Genomic DNA, 20,103 nt, shown 5'->3' on the forward strand with positions numbered 1-20,103 from the left:
CACCTGCCCTATCCCTTGCATTTCAAATACCCCAACCTTTTCTATCTGAAACCCACGTAGCAAATAAGAGTTAACTAATTTGAGAGTCTACGTACCGAATACTTCCAAATTGTTAGTTTCTACGTTACCCGTTCCAAGGGCACTAAATATCGCGTACAAAAAGCGGGTATCAGCCTCAGTATTCGTCGACGTGGTAAGACTAGAGTCCTGCAATCAGGTATTGTAGGGCAATGATTAGCATGGCCGTTATTATACAATAAGACGATGTTTTAATGGCAAGTGTACTTCTTGGAATACTAAACAAATGAAATTGGCGCATCCATGTTTGAAAATCATGAATGGCCCGATTGTTCAGAACTTAGTTAGTTTAAACTAGGGATGCAAACGAATGGCAAAACTGATATTCGAATATTCGGTAATTCTTTCGATCGAATATTCGAATATTCGATTACCAAAATGAATATTTAAGAAATGTAGTAAACTACTGTTATTGTTCGCTACAGTAATAGCCGGGGCCTTTGATATAACCGGAGCACGCGACGGACCCTTATTTTCCCCAAAATTATACTAAATAAATCCAACAAAAAGCAATAGATTTTGAACAAACAAAAATCCAAAATAATTTAAATTCCACAGCAATTATATTTGTTAACAAGGTCATGATCGTAAATTCACGGTTGAATGTCGTAATGCACCAGCGGATGGTCAGTCTGTAGGACGCGCAGCCTCGTTCTTGGATTGATCTCTACTAAAAATAACAATTGAAAAAACCAAACCTACTCGGGAATTATTTAAATGATAAAACGAAAAAAAACCCTGAACATTTTACTCATCTTTTGTACAATAATGTTACACTTCAAAGCGCGGACGTTATAATGAAACATGGAAAATAGTAAAGAGCACATGACTAACACATGTCATTCATATCATTACGGCGTTTTGGGCAATATTGCAAAGCTTATTTAGCAGCCATGACACCACTTTGTTGGCTGATTCCGTTTATCCTTTATTGGCATGGTCATTAGAATTTACCGAAAATAATTGAAACTTGTTTGATGTCACTTTTCTAATAGGCAATTTTCGTAAAATTTCGGGTACTGTTTATAGTCGCGACGAAATGCCTCTAATTAACATATAATGCATGTATAGTGTCATGTCTCACGCCTCTGGCATTAGGGATCAATCGTTGTAAAAACAAGACAGGCGTATATATACAACACATTTGCAGGCAAAAGGTTTAATAAAATATCAAACAAAAAACATCGAATATTCGAATACCGATTTTGACATTCGAATATCAAACGTTCGATCGAATATTCGAATATTCGTTTGCATCGCTTTAAACTTTAAACATATTTTATTCAGTTCATAAAAAACATAAATAACGGTACAGCAATAGTATAATTAAATGGATTGAAAAACAAGCAATGTAATGGCTTATACTAATTCCTTTCCATGTAGCAGTGTACAGTTACGAATTGCATAGAAAATCAGTGAATGATGTGTACAGTATGACGAAAATTATTATAATAATTATTCAAACTGTTACTGTATTCACATTTAACTTGAACTTAAAGTTAAAGTTAACACCATGATTAACGACGTCGTTGTTACCTGTTAAGGTAAAATATTTTACGATGTGCTCAATTAATTTATAAAGCATAGAAAAACGCCAGTTTGTAAATGAATCCGTGAAACTTCCAAAGCAATACAGATTAAAAAGTTAACAACGATGACGTTAACAACTTTGTTAACTTTAACAAAGTTCTGAACAATCGCCCAATCTTGGGTTTCAAGAAAACCTGGTTAGAGTTGCGTTTGTGGCAACTAGAGCAATGACATCCATTCGAAGGGTAAGGTATTGTTACAGCTGCACTCTCACAGATTGCACGTTTTGACGACTTTTATTATTATTTTTTGTCTTGGAACGAGAAAATGTATGCGAATATGCATTTAACCAATCATATAAGACTGCCGACGAAAAGTTAGATCGCAGATTTTTATATTTTAGTTTAAAACAATGATGTTTTATGCATTTTTCTTTAACCGTTAGTAACGCTTTTAGCCATTGAACATTAATTTTCGAACGAAATTATGAAAATCTGCGATCTGATCTTTTAACAGCAGTCTTTTATCACTGGTTTCAGATATTTACGAAAAAGTTGCTCATTCAAAGACAAAAAAAGTTGTAAAACGGTAAATCTGTGAGAGTGCAGCTTTAAGCTACGGTTACACAGAACACTCCAAGAAATGTTATCCGGACATTTGTTTCTTTAGTTAGATCGCAACACATGTACAGGATATTATTTTTCCTTGATTTAATAGTGTTATAATCAAAACCACATGTTGATGTATGTTATTTTGGATAGCATTTTTAGAAGCATACTTTTAAAATACATGTAACCATTTTAAAAAGCAATGCTTCTGATATTAAGATTGAATGTATTTTCTAAAGGGTATATTCTAAATCCTTTTATTTATCTCATCGTAGCTATTTCCATAGATTAAGTGCTGATTTTTATCATACCCAAATTATGTATTCATGCTAAACAGATATCAGTGTCATAGTTTCTATCGTCAGTGTTGTCGATTATGCCCTGGTTCTGTTGAGCGGATATATCATTTAATGTCACCATTTAATTTGCAGGTGTTGTAAACCTTGAATATACTATTATATTGAATGGAAATTGTGTTTCTAGTTTTAAAAACATCGGCCTCAATTGACCTTGATCTCACCTGCCCACAAATATAACCCCAAGGTGCCTCCTAATAGGAGCATGCTGTAAACCATATTTCGACGTAATTAACGTTGACATTAACCCCCCCCCCCGCACACACACACACGCAGGCATGTACGCGCAAACATCACATCACACCACAACACACCAAACCACACACTACCACACATAAACACACAACATCACGCCACACCACTGCACACCATACCACAGCACAACACACCTCAGCTCACCACATCGCATCACACCTCACCACACCACACCACACACTACCACATCAAAGCACTGCACAGCACAACACATCACATCACAGCACACCACACCACAGCACACATCAGCTAACCACAACACACCACACCACAGCACGCTACCAAACCACATCACACCGCACCACAACACACCACGCCACACCACATCACACCACGCCACACCACATCACACCACTGCACACCACACCACACCACTCCTCAGCACACCACACCACATCACACCACACCACACAACATCACACCACAACACATCACAGCACACTACATCACACCACTGCACACCACATCGCATCATATCACATCACATCACATCACATCACACCACACCACACTACACCACACCACACCACATCACACCACACCACACCACACCACACCACACCACATCATATCACACCACATCACATCACACCATACCACATCACACCACATCACACCACATCACACCACACCACATCACATCACACCACATCACACCATACCACATCACACCACACCACATCACACCACACCACACCACATCACATCACACCATACCACATTACACCACACCACATCACACCACATCACATCACATCACATCACATCACACCACATCACATCACACCACACCACACCACACCGCATCATATCACATCACATCACATCACATCACACACCATCACACCACACCACACCATACCACACCACACCACACCACACCACACCACATCACATCACACCACACCACACCACATCACATCACATCAAATCACACCACACCGCACCGCATCGCATCGCACCGCACCGCACCGCACCACACCGCGCCGCACCGCACCACACCACACAACACAACACAACACAACACCAAACCACACCACATCACACCACACCACACCATCTTCGCGCGTCTTTGAAAGACTTGCAAACTTTTCGCCGCTGCTTGTATGTGTTGCGAAGAAGTTTCTGTTTCTGGTGTATCTTGTTTTCTTTACTGCAGAAATTGTCCATATCGCATGTAAATAATTTTTTTGGGAATATTTACCAGAGGTGATAAATCTTTTGTAAAAATGTAAAAACAAAACAAAAGATATATACAAAGTAGGTCTTCAATATTTGTTTTATCCACTTACTAGGAACAATTGAACCTTTTATTTATTGGTTGTTGGCAAATATTTACAGAAAAAAGTCATGATCTTTGTGATTTATTTCTGAACTTTGACCAAACAAATACACTTTTTTCGGATATTTTTTGTGTGATTTCTTTATTGAACTGTGAATTAAAATACACAAGTAGTTATGCTAAAATAAATATAATCAGCGTAGTCAAACTAAGTTTCGTTTTCCGATATTTAAACTATCGTTACGAGTTTTTTATATACAATAAATCAAGAGAACCATGGCATATTTCTTTCGTTTTTCTTTAAAGTAGTATATCCGTATGATGTTGTTGAGATCTTAAGTCTGTCAATCCAGGTGTCGAAGGTTCGAGCGTAGCCTCCAAATAATTGTCTTTTTCCCTCTTCCTGGAGGGACTCTAAACGGCGCCCCTTGTGTAAGTGTTTCTAGTTTACTTTTGTCCACGTTGAAGAAAAAGGTTGCATTAAAGTATTTTTGTGTACTTTGCCCCAAAATCTAACAAACTGATATCATCACTGGGACCGATGCCATGTTTAATTTACATACGCAATCACGCGGCAGACGTACAGCCTAACGACTAAAAGTTAAAATATTGGCAGCCAGTGTAATAACAAATGAACACCTATACAATAAATGACATCGATCAATGCAAAAGAAAGATGTAAAACAGACGCATTGAAATTGATGTACCACTCGAGTTTTGGTAATAAAATGCATTTAGTGTAATACCTCGCAGTTAATTCAACACGACCTCAAGTGTTATTGTATTGCAATCTCATTTTACGGTTTCAGATATCCTGGCACGAATTTAATATACTATTTATAATTGACATTCCGTAAAGTAAACAGACTCATTTCTTTTTTAATCTGAATCAGGAAGTAGTTTATTCTGTGTTAAATAATTGTGTAGAATATAATAAGAATTAATATCTAATACTGATCACATTTTCCGACATATGTTTACATACTAAATGACTACTATAGTTTAGAAACTTGGCGACAATTAACTCCCAAGTTGCCGTTGCTGTGTTCAGGACAACTTTGAACAGTGATTACGCGTTTTCTTTTCGATATTACCCGCTCAGAGTGCACACCAATTCCGGGGGAGATGGAAAACTGATATTTTATGAAACTCAGACAAACCTTCTACTTGACCCACCTTACAAGTTCAAATATATCGCATTTGAGGCCGATGACCCCATGGCGATTTATATCTACAAAAAAAGAAGCGCTAGAAACCAGGCAGATGGAATTCCAACATAGGGGATTTGTCACGCACGAAGAGCACCCGATGTCTTGGGTGACAATGCAAAGGAATTCAGGAGAACGGCGACGAAGAGGTATCGTATATCACATATAACAGTAACTACTAACTAACGACTACGCGTCATGATAAAATAATTTTGATACACTTAAGAAAACAAACTGAACGGCAAACAATACCTGGTGAACCACTTTGCACTTTTATCACTGCTTTATCACTGAGTACACATGTCTTAAAGAAGAGTATTTCGCGAACAAATGAAACGTGTCAACGGGGTGGATAATGCAAAAATGCAATAAATGTTAGTTAGTTTGTACTTCCCCACCCGTGAATCAAAGTGTCCATGGACTATTATCTCAGTAGGTAATTCTTATATTCAATCATGTAAAGCAGATGTACGTTTAAACATTAAATTTTAACAAACTAAAAAAATAAATGTTAAATCCTGGGGCCCATCAAAATTAATCTTTATATATACGTTTGTCTCAAATCATTTTATGTTTTTTAGGTTTGCCACCTTATAAAAATGTCTTCTAGAAGAGAGTTGTGGCACGCTGAGGGGAATCCACAAATCAAATGTTAGATAACGGGGTGGCATCTATGTTGATGCTAAGTAGCTCAAATTTCGAAAACATGTTTTGGAGGAGGAAGCTTGTAATGCCTTACAAGCTAAAAACAATTGTGAATAATTTGACATCACAAGAGAGTTCACTCCGAAGATAAAATAAGGTTAAAAAATATCGGCACATTTTAGAAAGCTTTGTTAGAAAACACCGAAACGGAATTTGAATAAAGACTTGTCGAAATAGTAGTCCGCCGTCCATTTTCAATAACGATTGGTATATACAACAACGTCCATGCAGGACAGCACCGGCTTATGTGGTATTCAATGTGTAATACTCGCGGAGACATACCCTACGCCCAAACATATGAATAAATAACTACTCTATGGACAAAATACGGGGTATTTCATTTACAGCCGCCACAAAACACGTTACGACAAATGAAGTGAAGGTAAATTAAGTCTGGAAGAAAGGTCATTCTGATTTACAGAACAAAGCCAAGGTATGAAAAAAGCAATCTAATGGGTTTTGATCAAGCATTTATAACTCACATTGGTCCAAGCAACTAGTTACTTTTTATGTTTAAAGAATTGCGTCGATGAAATATACACAAAGATTTGAATAGTTGTATTGTTTTTTCCTTACATTTAATTGAGGTTATTATCTGCTACTTTAAGTCTGAATTTGTATAAATGAATGTAATGTGACTCTTTACAAGTATTACTTTTGATGAAATAAAGAATTAATGCTCTAAAAGATACACTTCCTATCGCCTTATGTGAAGGAGCTTTTGATGGGTTTTTTCCCAATTCAAACGCTTTTATATATTGTACACATATATGGTTATAAAGGCGACCGTAATCCGGTTAAAACAATTGATGTATGTAGGAAAACATACAAGAAACATAATACTTTGAATAATTATGGGCATTTATTCCAAATGGCATTAAATCAAATCAAATTCAACAAGAATAAGTTGACAAGTTTTACGTTATGTTTCCCGATTAACAATATCTGGGTGGGTAAACCGCCCCGGTACATGTTACACTGATGCACAGGGAAATTGAAAGATGTAATTAGCGGAATATTATGGCATAACATGTATAAGACAGGTAAATAATACATTTTGAACTATCAAATTCCTTTTCTCAAGATAAAACAGATGTGGAGGAGACGGAGGTGGTGGTAAGTTGAAAAAAAATAAACAAATTGTCGAACACTTCTATTTTGCTGAAATAAACAAAGAATATGGCTGAAGCATTCTGATTGGTTTACAGAGGGCACATAAGAGGCCATGTGACCTGATGGACACCGCGTGCCCTAACAAATCTCCTGATTGGCTAATCGCGGTCAGCTGACTAATGACGCGCTCCTTAATTTAATATTCGTTGCACATTCACATTAAGAATTTTATGTGTGCATAAACTTCTATAAGAGACACCATCGCTTACAAAACGACGCTTGAATGAAGAAGTCAAGATATGTTCCAAACGTCAAGGCGAAATCGAGAGCACGTACAAACAAGAGTTCAAACACTGATTGTACGTCCAACTTCAACTTTTACTTGTACGGACACCTTTTTTTGTTTGAAAAAAATAAATATATATATTAATAAAGTTAACTCTGTACCACTTATACTTAAGCAGCTGTACATATCTATTGTTGTGTTTATATGCCGAACATTATATGCCATGGGGCATATTTGCTACCGAGGGCTAATATACACACGTCGTAAAGTTTGTAGTAAATATAAATTGATGGAAATTGAGAAAATTGAGTACCTTTGGTAAAATACTAACATTTTGTGTTGGAAAGAGCATTAGGCATAATGATGAAGCTAATGCTATTAACGTATGATATCAATAACTGTATTAAACACCACTTTCATGAACTTCGACATATTATATTGTTGTAGTTTCTAAATATATTTTATATATTTAAAAAATGCCTCCGCACATAAGACTCGTCACATAAACGCAACATAAGATAAAAAGTCAATCGGAATATGCGATACATTTCCAGTGGCCTTCTCGGTACATTCGACGTCTATTTCCGTCCCTCCAAATATCATTCTTACTAAAACCTCGCGCCCACCTCCAGTACCAGTCATTGGAATGTCACATTGCCCAACCTTCCGGCATCCAGGATCAGTAACTAGAAGTGGAGTTTTATTTTCTGTCGCGAATACCTCTATTTGCACAGTTGACGTGTGACTAGGTTTTGTGAAGTATGTTTCTTCAGACTGGGCCTCTCCGACTTTCAGCGACTGTCCGGCTATTACATGCTTATCAAAGAAGTCCTTACATCTATCAACACCGTCAGTGTCAGTGAATCTAGCTGATTCTGGATGGTTGATAGGATCAAACTCAGGATGCAATGCAATTCCATACGTATATTTGCTTATTCGCTCGGTAATATTTCTGGGCTCATGTCCAAACATCACGGCTCCCTTAAGAACTGCCAGACCAGCTTCATCAGGGACGATTATCTTTAATCCAGGAAACGTTTGTTTAACTGCCTTGTTGAGCATTTTCGACTCAGAAAACCCGCCTACCATCAGTATAGCTTCTACGCCTCTGTTTTCATTTTTTCTCAAAACATCTTTCACCAGTGCTATGGTGTTTTCGATAGACTCTTTAAAAAAGTTTCGAGCAACTGTTGGGTCGATTTTCAGTTTATCCCCAGTCAAGGAAACCTTTAGGAAAGAGGAAGCACAAATAAGGAATGTTGTTTGCCGAGCAATTGTACTCATTTAAGTCGTTGGTTTTAAGTCAGTACGTTCCTGAATAAAAATAGGTGTCAAACGATAAACTACAAATTTATATGTCTGTATTTGTCGAAATGATATTTCATTGTAAATAATTGAAAATCGAAAAAACGGCGATTCATTTTCTAAAATGTGAGTCACGTGCAAAATTTTTTATTATTATAAACAAGCAGCAGTACCATACCGAATTTGTGTAGGATGACTTTTTCACCACTTTATTAAAGTCTTTGTGTAGTCGTTTCTTAACAGTTGTAAAAAAGGCAAGTGGAATGCTCATGACCATTTTTGCATCCTTGTCGGGATCAATGTCCCTCTTTTTAACCTCAAACCGTCTAAGAAGTTCTATATAATCATCCAAGTGGTCTTCTTTGAACTTTTTGACGACCCTTTTATCTAAAATGGACACTTTATATTTAGAGATGCAACCATGCATTTTAAGGTATAAATAATATATTAAAAAAAATCACATAAACACGTAATGTTTAAAGAGAAAACGTTTTAAATTTGAACGTTTGGCGTCAATAAAGATAAATATACACTCATAGAAGGAAGTGACGTCAACGTCATACGCTGTTGAATGACGGCACGTGTCAAGGCAACAAAACCAATGACGTTGATACACAGCATTTCCACATGCTTATAAATCAGACACCTATTTGTATTAATAACTTTCTTTTTAAAACTTTTTAACGTCTTCTTTTAATTGTGTATTAATTTCATACCTTTTGTATGTTATGTTGAATTTGTTGAATAAAATTATTAAAATTTCTTTCATTACATCCTTAAAATACACACATTTGAATATTGTTGTACTGAACTACCTGTCAAACAAGCTAGGAAATCTTCAAAGGAATCATCTACTTTTGTCCCACCCCAAGCTCCACCACTCGCCTTGTACAGCTCTTTGACGCCACCAGATGCCGTAACTTCGTGCACTGTTATGTCGATGGTTCCTCCTGTTTATTGTAACACTCTTCCATATAATGTAATGTGTACACATGAATTAAGGTACACGTGGAAAGGGTCAACAGAACTGACGTTTTATGTGAGATGGGTTATCCAAACAGACAGTATTAATGGGAAGGTATTGTTATGTTAAAAACCTACGGTAATGAAGAGGGCGATGTATGTGAGAAGAGTTAGCTTGAAAATTCGGATGTGTATGAAAGGTTAGCATAAGGTCAGATTAAGCGATTACAATGGTTTACGGAAGGACGACTAGCGAATAAGTGTAGTTTAGAACATCAAACTGTATTGATAGGAACACGGAAGATTTGTTCACACGAACGCCTCTGTATTTCATGCTCAGATAATACAACAGTTTTTGACAAGAACACATTATGTCATTTATTATCCACACAATTAAATTACCACAATCGATATTTAGAACTTTAAAAAAATGCAACAAACCTCCAGCATCAAGTACAAGATATTGTCTTCCAGCTCGCAGAGATGCCAGGGAGAACTGATCCCCACTCTTTTCAACCGGAAGATAACGACAGAAAAGTGAAGCAGCTTCCGGCTCAAGTGCAATCGTGAGCATATTCGGTTCTATTCCCGCCTGTATATCAAGTAAGTATCAACAATTCATCAAGTATGTCAGGAAGGGGGATTCTCCGGAAGAACCATCCTTACCGAAGGTACGTAACCAGCATGCTAAGTTTGATTCAAACTATTTGATAACAACGGTGGCACCATTTCATTGTTTTCGAAAATGGATACCAACGCATATTTGCACACAGGTACAAACCACGTTTGTAGGTACATTGTATTAGCAATTTTGTTTTATTTATTTTATTCCTCGAACAAACATGTTTGCAAAATAAATGTTAGTAGGTTTGTCCGTCGATTCGATATGCGGTTGTTAGATTATGTCTTCTTCTTACCCTAACCAAACTTTGAAAACGACATCTTAACTTTACTGGCTGTTTATCATAACTACCTCTTCGGCAGCTTCCCGCATGAACTGTTTTGCTGCATTGTCCCAAATGGCAGGAACTGTCAAAACCCAGTGTATTTCGCTTGGTAACACGGCGTCCGCAATTCGGTCATTAGAAACAACCAATAGGTCTTCCTTAAGATATCTATTTAAACAAAACAATAAACTTGCAATCGCTACACTATACAGTTATAATAAAACTATAATTTTGCTATTATATATGACATTTGACTTACAGTTGAAACATACTTGAATACTTTTCATCCTCAAAATCAGATCGATATCAAAATTAAATCTATAGGGACAATAATACATTGAAAATTACAGGGACTAGCCGTGCAGTCAAACATTCAAAAATAAACCCTGTAAAATGCAACAGCAAAGGATTTAACGACATTACACTAGAGGGACAAACGTACAAACACCACAAACAAAAATAACACCCCCCCTCCCCCCCCACACACACACAAATGACTGATCAAAATAGCTTTACCAATAAGTGATCGAACGGTCAGTTAAATACGAGTCTACTGTAATACGAGTTGTCTCAAAATTTATTAATAATTACAAAAATGAAGTAGAAACACAAACGTCTTGACACCACATGCACCAATCTACACATCACAAACGTACCACACACGCATCAAACTCTTTTAATTGATGGGATTACCGCCTTATTTACCACCATTACAGATTGGGCACAGGAATCCACTGAGTGCTTAAACCAGTTTGAATGGCCATAACCTCACATTTGTCCCGACAAGTTGGTTTGAAAGCGGTAAGCATTTGATAAACTGTGTAAGTCATTAAGGGATATGATATAAACATAATGCAAAATATACCTTGATATAATAGGTGATTGTCCGGTTTATTACTATGGTACCTTATAAAGGACAAACCCTTACTTTATGGACAACGCAAAAACGGTTCTTGCCAATAACTTCCGACCATTTTCATCTTCCAACATCGAATTTCGATTGAGTTTCTAAAAGTAAAATGTACAGGCAATGATATAATGACCTTCAACTTGTGTTAGTCTTGAAAAGCACTCGTCTTGTTGTCATTGCATTACTGTTTCTAGTACCAGTCGATTTAGAATAAAAGAAAATTTATCTTGCTGTATAATTTCTTATTGTTACATTCCAGTGTTTGTGGCTGATCCCTTGCCATGCTGGTATGTGTGTAAGTCTGAGATTATCTTATGAAATATGTGATAGAGGCCTTATACAAAATGAATCTTGAACCATTATCTCTGACACTTAAGCCTTCTCTGTGTCACTGTGTGTAGATTACTATACTTATTGTTTGGCATTGTTGGACGTGCTATCTATTCCGTTACTCGTTAATCTTTCGGAATGTGTTTGGCTAGGATATTCGACGTTGATGGTTTGATATTTGGTGCGTGTTTCGCAAATCAATAATTTCATTCTTTTCTTTTTTGTTATACTTAGTACCATGCTTTTCAGTACAGTAACACTCTTACTTTCTAAATATGAACCAAACTAAAGAGTTTATTGATTTTAGATATCGTACAAATCACCTAATTAATGATAATGGTCAATATAATTAAATGTATACACTATAAAAATCTGTGTTACTAAACAAACATGTCAAGGAAGACTTTACCTGTTTCCATAACATCATTTTAAACCTTCTAAAGAAGTACCAGTCTTTTTGTTCGTCTTGTTCAATAAGTTCTGCGTATTTGGCTTCAGCATCAAACGCGAACGAATGTAATGATTTCCCGTCAGGCTTGATCAGAACACAAGTAGGGCCTGAAAAATAAAAATTGTGTTACGCAGTGTTGTGGCAAATTCGATAAAAGGGCATTTTAAATTTAACCCAAGGTCCATTATGTATGCATGTATTATTATTTCATTTATTACTTCAACCTTCGTCAAACTCATGTCATGTGTTTTCAAATGAGCTTAGAGCTGTCTACATCTGAAACGTTCGGATAATATTCAAAGTAGTGTACCTTTTGGAGATTCGTGTCCTTGCCACTGTTTTGCGGAGACTTTAGTCGGGTCGTTATCATAGTCATACCTAAACGAGAACGCCCAACTTGAATAAGTAGTCCCGAAATCAATGGCGGCTACCAACAGGTGGGTTGACTATAGAAAATAAGATAAACTAATTTGAAATCTCCAAAATGATTGATGAAATGTTTGTGTGCTTGATTCATTTCCGAATAATTGCCGTTGTTGGGAATCCCAAATGGTTTAAACATTTTCCATATAAAATTTGAACAGAAATCCGGAAACCATTAGTCCGAGAAGAAAATATACACCCAAAGTGTTAAAGACCATTTCTCATTCAACCTACTGTGATTTTGTATGGAATTAGCGAGGCTGTAACAGAGGGGTCCGACTTATGTTTGGAACAGGTGGATATGAAAGTTGCGTGGAAGAGTTCAAATATGTTACGACCACCGGATGAAATAGCGAACACCATTTATTAACTGTTTTACATAAGAAATTTCAATGACGTTATGCGACAAATCGAACACCTAGAATAAAGAAGAATATCCAAACTCCAAAAAATCACAAAATATCTTTATATATCCAGGTATTTTCAATCGTCTATATAATTTAATCCGCATGAAATATTTAACACAATTATGAGCACTATTTAAAACCAACATTACTTTCAGAATAATGTTCACAGAAAGTTAAGATGTAATCCTCAACTATGATTTATCTTTATCCAAGATTTAATAAATGTCCGTACATTGGTGAACTATTTTTAAGGAAACTTCAATTTTACCAAAGACTAATGATCCGAATGAGTTTCTCCTGTGTAACAAATAAGAATGTTCCAGAACATATTGAAAACAATCAATAACTTTCTCTATTGTTTTAATCTTTTTTCTTAAACTGCAATTCGTGGTATAAACAAAAAATGCTAGATTATATCAACAAATCATGATAAATTAGAAAAAATGCATACTACAGATCTTTTTTTAATATATACATGTTATAGAAATGAATATTGAGAATGATTAAAGCAATTACTTTAAGTATCAATATTAAAGATAAACATATTTTAAGTGTGTGTAATAAATCGTGGGGAGTGTGATTTCTCCCACCTCAGATAAGTAGATCCATTAATTTAACCATGCTAGAAAATTCTTATCTTGACCACGGGCGAAGATAAAATGCCCGTATGGAACTTCTTTTAATGGTCACCACATTGTTATTACTTCCCTTGTTGAAGACTGTCGTCTGTAGCGCATCATGGAAACCTTGTCTGGTGGCAATATTTAGAACGCGAGTTAATTATTTCTCGCTTCAAATGTCACCAGAAAACAGTTTTCACGCACCTTTCAAGATATAATGCTTCACTCTTCTTAGAACTATTTAAAGACCGATCAGACCATTTACATACTCTGAATCACTGCGCGAATATCCATGACAACCACGAATTATTGCATATTCGTTAACCTCGTTTCCGCAAAACACCCTACGCTCGGGTCGGAATGAACCTATCTTATACTCTCGGCCATGGAAAATACTTATACACTGAAGTAAAAGATAAATGAATATGAAGAAGTCGAATAAACTTCAAAATGTTGAGAACAAAACAAGACACATTTTCTTTAATCATGATGAGTCATTTTTTCCAGCTGTGTTAAACTTCTTAAAAATGTAACACGCTGATTGTTCAACACAATTCTGTTCTCTTCTATCAATTAGCCACATGCATCATCGTCACTGGGATCTTCAGCCAACTTAAAATAGTTGTCGACGTCTGGTGTCAAGAGAACTTGTGTACTCATAAATATTGCTTTCAGTCTGTCAAAGTCATTTTGACAGTTGTCATTTCAAATGAATTTTTATTATATAAACGATTTCTGGCAATAACCAGCAGCATGACAAAATCGCATCAGTTGTCTGAAACATGTCTTAAACGGTAATGGAAAATTAGAAATAGCTTTTACCTTGGCAATGATAGGTTTGACTTTTTGCTTTTTGCTTTTTGCATATATATTGACCCTAATCCACAACATATCCAAAAAATGTTACATTAACATGACAAGGTTCACTTTAGGCAACTTCGCAATTGTTAGTCGATTGAAGAAAGCCTTGTTTTTCTAAAGATAGCCATTCCATATGTTTGAGTACATTATGACATCATCGATGTATGCGTCACAACCATCGGGACCAGAGATAACTATATTAACAAGCAGTTGAAATGAAGCTAGCGAATTGTTCATCCCAAATGGAATTACCTTGTACTGGTAAAAGCCATCAGCAGCCAATTGTATAAACGGTTTTACCCAGGGTAATTTTTCTGTTAAATTGGTGGTAAGCAATTGTATAAAACAGAATAAAGATTTTACCGACCTTTTTACCGCGGTAATATTTACCCTGCCCCAAGAGGTGGGTAAATTGATTTACCGTCTCAGTTACCAGAATCAAGATGGCCGACCAGACATAAACAAACGCTCGATTCACAACTCATTTTGTCGATTTTTAAGACAAATTGAAACTTAATGAAAAGAAAACTGTTCCATTTCATGCGTATCAATAGAAGACAGTAATACAGAGGTAAGAAATCGCCAATAACCACTGTGTGAACAAATTTATGCTTTACAAATATTCCAAGGCACAAATTTCATCTACAAAAACAGTGATTCAAGAAATCTGCAGTTTTAGAATGCTTACCTTGTTTCGCGTTAAAATAATTCCAACATCTTTCAAAAATCAATGCAATGGATCGAGACCAACACTTGTTTGCAGGCCTTTACCTTATGTGTAGAAATGTTTCCCACTTCGGACATATTTTGAGTATTCTGCTCATAAATATTTACGATCAAATGTAACCCCCTGTAAACATTGAACAATTGATGACAGCTATGACGTCATTTCTATGAAAAACACCTCAGTCTATACCATTAGTCTATTTCTACAGATTTGTTTTATATAAAGGCACCCAATGGGGGGATTGCTAACTAGATACTGTACAGTGCCTTAATAATGTAAAATTATACTGTAAATTTGATATTAACAACAGCTGTGGTATGACAACATACCAAAGTATGATTTTTGTGTTCAGTTGAAATGTAAATATATACTGTTGCATATACAGTTCTTCTGTGATTAATATGTCACGTTTATGTTCAATTGTACACAACCACTTTAAATTTGTGATAATGATAATAAATAATCATTTTAGGCTTTTCATCAGCGAAAGCCAGCAGAGCCAGTGTGATGTTAGGACATATTACAGGCACCAGATTAAAGACACCAAGAGCAGTGAGGTAATAATAAGGTGATTATTTTTTTCCTGTGAAATATCAGTAAAGAAAGTAGTATACTGTCATTTGAATGAAAGCAATATATTTATAACTGGTTTGTTTATTGTGAAAGCCATCATCTTTTTCCAACACTCTTGTTAACTTACCTTTCAAATTTATAGAAACATTTGCCCTGAGGGGAGTGCCGTCACCCATTAATCAGCCATTTAAGATGTGACACAATTCTGATTTTCACAGACAAAATATTTAATTTTAATGATTATAAATTATTTTCACTTTTCTTTAGATTGCAACCAGTGGAGGACCAAGGTGATATGACAAATGTACAGTCAAGAAAACATCACTAAATGAGCTTCCTGGAGCTGCTATTGTATTATAATTTTATGCTGTTTAACATTGCTGATTCTGGTTATTGGTATCTACATAAGAGTTGACTTGGATTTTGATTTTTAGACCATTTAAAGTTCAATAAAAATAGAAAATAAAAGTTTCACTCCATGTATATTGACTTTATGCTCCTAAATTAAATATGGTGACTATATGTATAAGTACTTCTAACACTTAAATTTGACATCCACAATGGGACAGCTTAGTATTAAATAGTTAAAAAAATATTATTAAATAGTGCTTACAATAACTGAAGAGATAATGTTTCATTCTATTTTAAACAGAAACAATGCTGACATAAAAAGCACAAACTAAAATAATTTCATTAAGTTAATAATACATAATTGCAATTTTAGTAATTGAGATTACTCCAAGCCAAGGGGTATAAAAATAATTGTACAAGCGTTTATATATAGGTTACAAATAAGATAAAAGAAAAAGATTTATTTAGTCATTATTAATAAACATAACTGATATATTATACAAATGTCTCATGTAGTTTAAAAATCTTATAAATTTGCAAAATGGTTAAATGCAGCATCTAATAAAAGGACTTCTTCATGAAATGGCATTTCACATAGGAGATTATGAAAAGATCAAGTACACTTAAAGTATATGTCTATATTGATACTAAAGAATCAGTGATGTTTGCTTACATTTTCTCAATTGCAGCAGTAGTTCAGTTTAAAATATAACAATGGACTACCAGCTTTAATAAACAAATACATGAAATACCGAAACAATGGTACATATTAGATTAAAGATATTAATTGAACTCTTTAATGAGAATCAATATTTTATGAAGCTCCATGCATCATTTCTATGACAAGTTGAAATTGACTATAAATTCCTTAAGTGTCAGCGTGAGAAAAACGGACGATGCCATTAAATTTTATTCAAAGAGATTTTTTGGTATTTTGTTTAAGCAAGTTTATTTTCTTGTCAGTTTATTTTTGTTTTTAAATTATTCAGATATATTGTGCCATTATTACTTGCATATTATTGCAATAATGTTCGCATTTTCCTGCGGTATTCGCTGACCGTTTTGTATGAAGGAAAGAGTAACACCCATGAATTCAGAATAAACCTACCCCTTGAAGTGTTGCATGTGTTTTATTGATTAGCCACGGAAGTAACTTATAAATATTTTGCACTATTTTGTTTTCCATGTAACTTGTTGGACCGATTGAATAAAGTCTGTCATCAAATCTGCCTTTTAAAAATGATACAAACAATTTTATTAAAATGAAATGTGGAAGTTCATTTTTTTTTATGAAAAAATACATCCAATCTGACAGCTGTGCAGGAAAATGACGTCACTTTATTGCATTATGGGACAGTTTGGTAAAATTTACCTGGGTAAACTTTTACCCTAACATGGTAACTTTACCGCCTTGGTAATTACTTTTATATAAACGCATTTACCGCAATGGTAATATTACCACGGAATTTACCGGTGGTTTTACTTACCGAGGTAATTATTTAACATTGTTTATACAATTGGCTGCAGGTGTAACAAAGGATGACATCTCGTTAGATCGATTTGTAGGCGAACCTAGCAAAAACCCTTTTAGAATATCAAAGTTTGTCACATATTTTGCTCTTCCATTTTGTCTACGCAATCATAAATACTCGGTAGGGGAAATGAGTCACATATTTCACTTTACGTTATCTGTGCATATTCGATATTGCTCTGACTTGATTCAATTAAGTTGTTATCTAACACTTATTTGTTTATCTTCGCCTAAAACCCTTTCAAACACAGTTGTATTTTCAGGATCACGTGTTTGTTTCCTGCATTAATTTGTGACTTTGACAAGACTGAATTATATATATTGCATAAATTATAGAATAACAGCTTTTTTCTGAGTCTTAAATGTCAATGATCCCACTACATTAAATGAGATGAGATGAGATGCCCAAAAGACAATCTCAAAATAAAAAAAACATTACATTTCTGGCTACGTATTTACTTCCTTGTTTTTAAAATAATCATATCATCTTCTTTTTTTCTTTTGTCAGGGTTGACAATAATGCTAATATGTTAATACCTAACTAAAAGACCATAAACGTTTTACCGCGAAATAAAGATATTTAAAACAATATATGTAATATTACTTACCATTTCGACAACTACCTTTCCGAACTATATACGAATCTTGTCATGTTATTCAATGGAGACAATTTACATCGAGGTTAAGGTAATGCGATATCATATAAAACAAGTGCGCGTTATCTTAAAATAGCTTATATATATTGTACTTTAACTTGATTATGTGTATAACAATGAAATGTATATGTTTAAAATATGACTTATCGTTAATAACAAATGCATGTTAAAGATAGAGGATCTAAAATCATTGTTTATTTTGAATGAACAAGTTAATTTTCGTTTTTAGATGACGAGTTTAATAAATTTGATGTAAAATGAACACGAGTTTGAGATTCTATTTGTCACATAACTCATTTTTGGTCAACATTTAGTTTCTTCAATACACATAATCGTGTCTTGTAAAATTTTACTTTATGTGTTATACTGCTGCTACATCCGCACATAAAAAAAAACATTTTATTTACAACAAAAAACATTTTCAAAGTTTTCGTTTAAAAAAAAAAGCAAAAAAAGAGCTTCTTTATCAACTGCAACGGGATATTAATACTATTTCATACTAATCTACAATAATTAAAGTGACACTCTTATTCGAAAACAGTTAAAACACATGTATAACAAGCATCTATTTTGATAAACCTTTAACTACTTACTAAATAATGCATTTATGGAAAAAAAATAATTACTGCTAACAAGATTGTAACCGTGTTTTAATTACCTGAAAACGCAAAAATATTAAATGATTGGTGAAAGCTTAAAGATTTACTGCGGTCTACTATAGTCTCAAAATGTAGAAATACTGTGTTTGATGCTCATTTCTTTCAAATTAAACTCGGTAGCCTTTATAAGAACCATTGTTTTCGACATTTATTTATCCCTTTAAGGAATATTAAAATAATATTATTAATTGTGGCTTATCTTACTTGGGAGTAAGAGCGCATCTTTAAAATATTTTAAGAAGACTTTTTCAGATTCTCTTCTATGCAAGCATTGTTTATGTAAACATATACTTGTTGTAATTGTCGAAAGTTTTGAAGAACTGAGCTAATTTCAGAACGCATTCACATCCAGGTGCTGTTGTGTAAAAGAAATTAAATAGTGTAATGTGAGTTAAAAGCCATGAGCAATGTATACGTCATTGCGCTTTTTCAATTCTCGTAAAAATATAGGATGGAAGGTTTTCCATATTTTCGCTATTTGAAAATATCTGTAAAAAATAACATAACAAGACTTTGTTTGTTTGATGGTCTTAATCATTCGGCCACAAACGCATTTATTGTCAAAGAACTGAATCTTGTAATTTATCGCACTGCGTGCGTTCACGTTTGTTTTCCGCAAAGAAACGTCCCAAAGTAAGAGAAACAATATAAATATATTTTGATAAACACCTTTTTTCAAACGGTGAGTTTATCAGGGTAGTTTAAAGACATTTGATTCAACAGCGTAAACATACATAACACAAAGAAAAACAGAAGCACATGTACAATCAAGAGAAAAGGATTAGAACGAAAAATAAACTGACTTTAAAAGGTCTTCTCCAAACCTTAGCAAAAGTATTTAGTTAGTGACGGACATATGTACAGCTTACAGTGCAGATGACACGATGATATTGATATTGTATTGGTATCTAAGTTAACTGTTAAACATGATTTTGCTTTATTTAATATTATTAAATATTTATAGAGAA

The 20,103-nt window shown here is 34.6% G+C and overlaps 2 protein-coding genes across 2 annotated transcripts; one reads left to right on the plus strand and one right to left on the minus strand.

Moving 5' to 3' along the window:
- The first annotated feature begins 1,835 nt into the window (after nt 1-1,835).
- On the plus strand, nt 1,836-3,903 carry LOC128216130 (histidine-rich glycoprotein-like). The gene is made up of 2 exons (XM_052922717.1): nt 1,836-1,853; nt 3,052-3,903. The coding sequence occupies exons 1-2, from the start codon at nt 1,836-1,838 to the stop codon at nt 3,901-3,903; spliced, it is 870 nt and encodes a 289-aa protein (XP_052778677.1).
- A 2,962-nt stretch (nt 3,904-6,865) lies between these two features.
- Nucleotides 6,866-18,502, minus strand: LOC128216470 (heat shock 70 kDa protein 12A-like). Its single transcript, XM_052923044.1, has 9 exons — nt 18,429-18,502; nt 12,638-12,773; nt 12,286-12,434; nt 11,565-11,644; nt 10,663-10,804; nt 10,131-10,281; nt 9,542-9,676; nt 8,905-9,113; nt 6,866-8,648 (listed from the first exon to the last, which is right to left on the minus strand). The coding sequence occupies exons 1-9, from the start codon at nt 18,429-18,431 to the stop codon at nt 7,920-7,922; spliced, it is 1,734 nt and encodes a 577-aa protein (XP_052779004.1). The 5' UTR covers nt 18,432-18,502; the 3' UTR covers nt 6,866-7,919.
- Between the last annotated feature and the right edge of the window lie 1,601 nt (nt 18,503-20,103).

The sequence above is a fragment of the Mya arenaria genome, chromosome 14 (assembly GCF_026914265.1).
Source record: "Mya arenaria isolate MELC-2E11 chromosome 14, ASM2691426v1".
NCBI classification, from domain to species: domain Eukaryota; kingdom Metazoa; phylum Mollusca; class Bivalvia; order Myida; family Myidae; genus Mya; species Mya arenaria.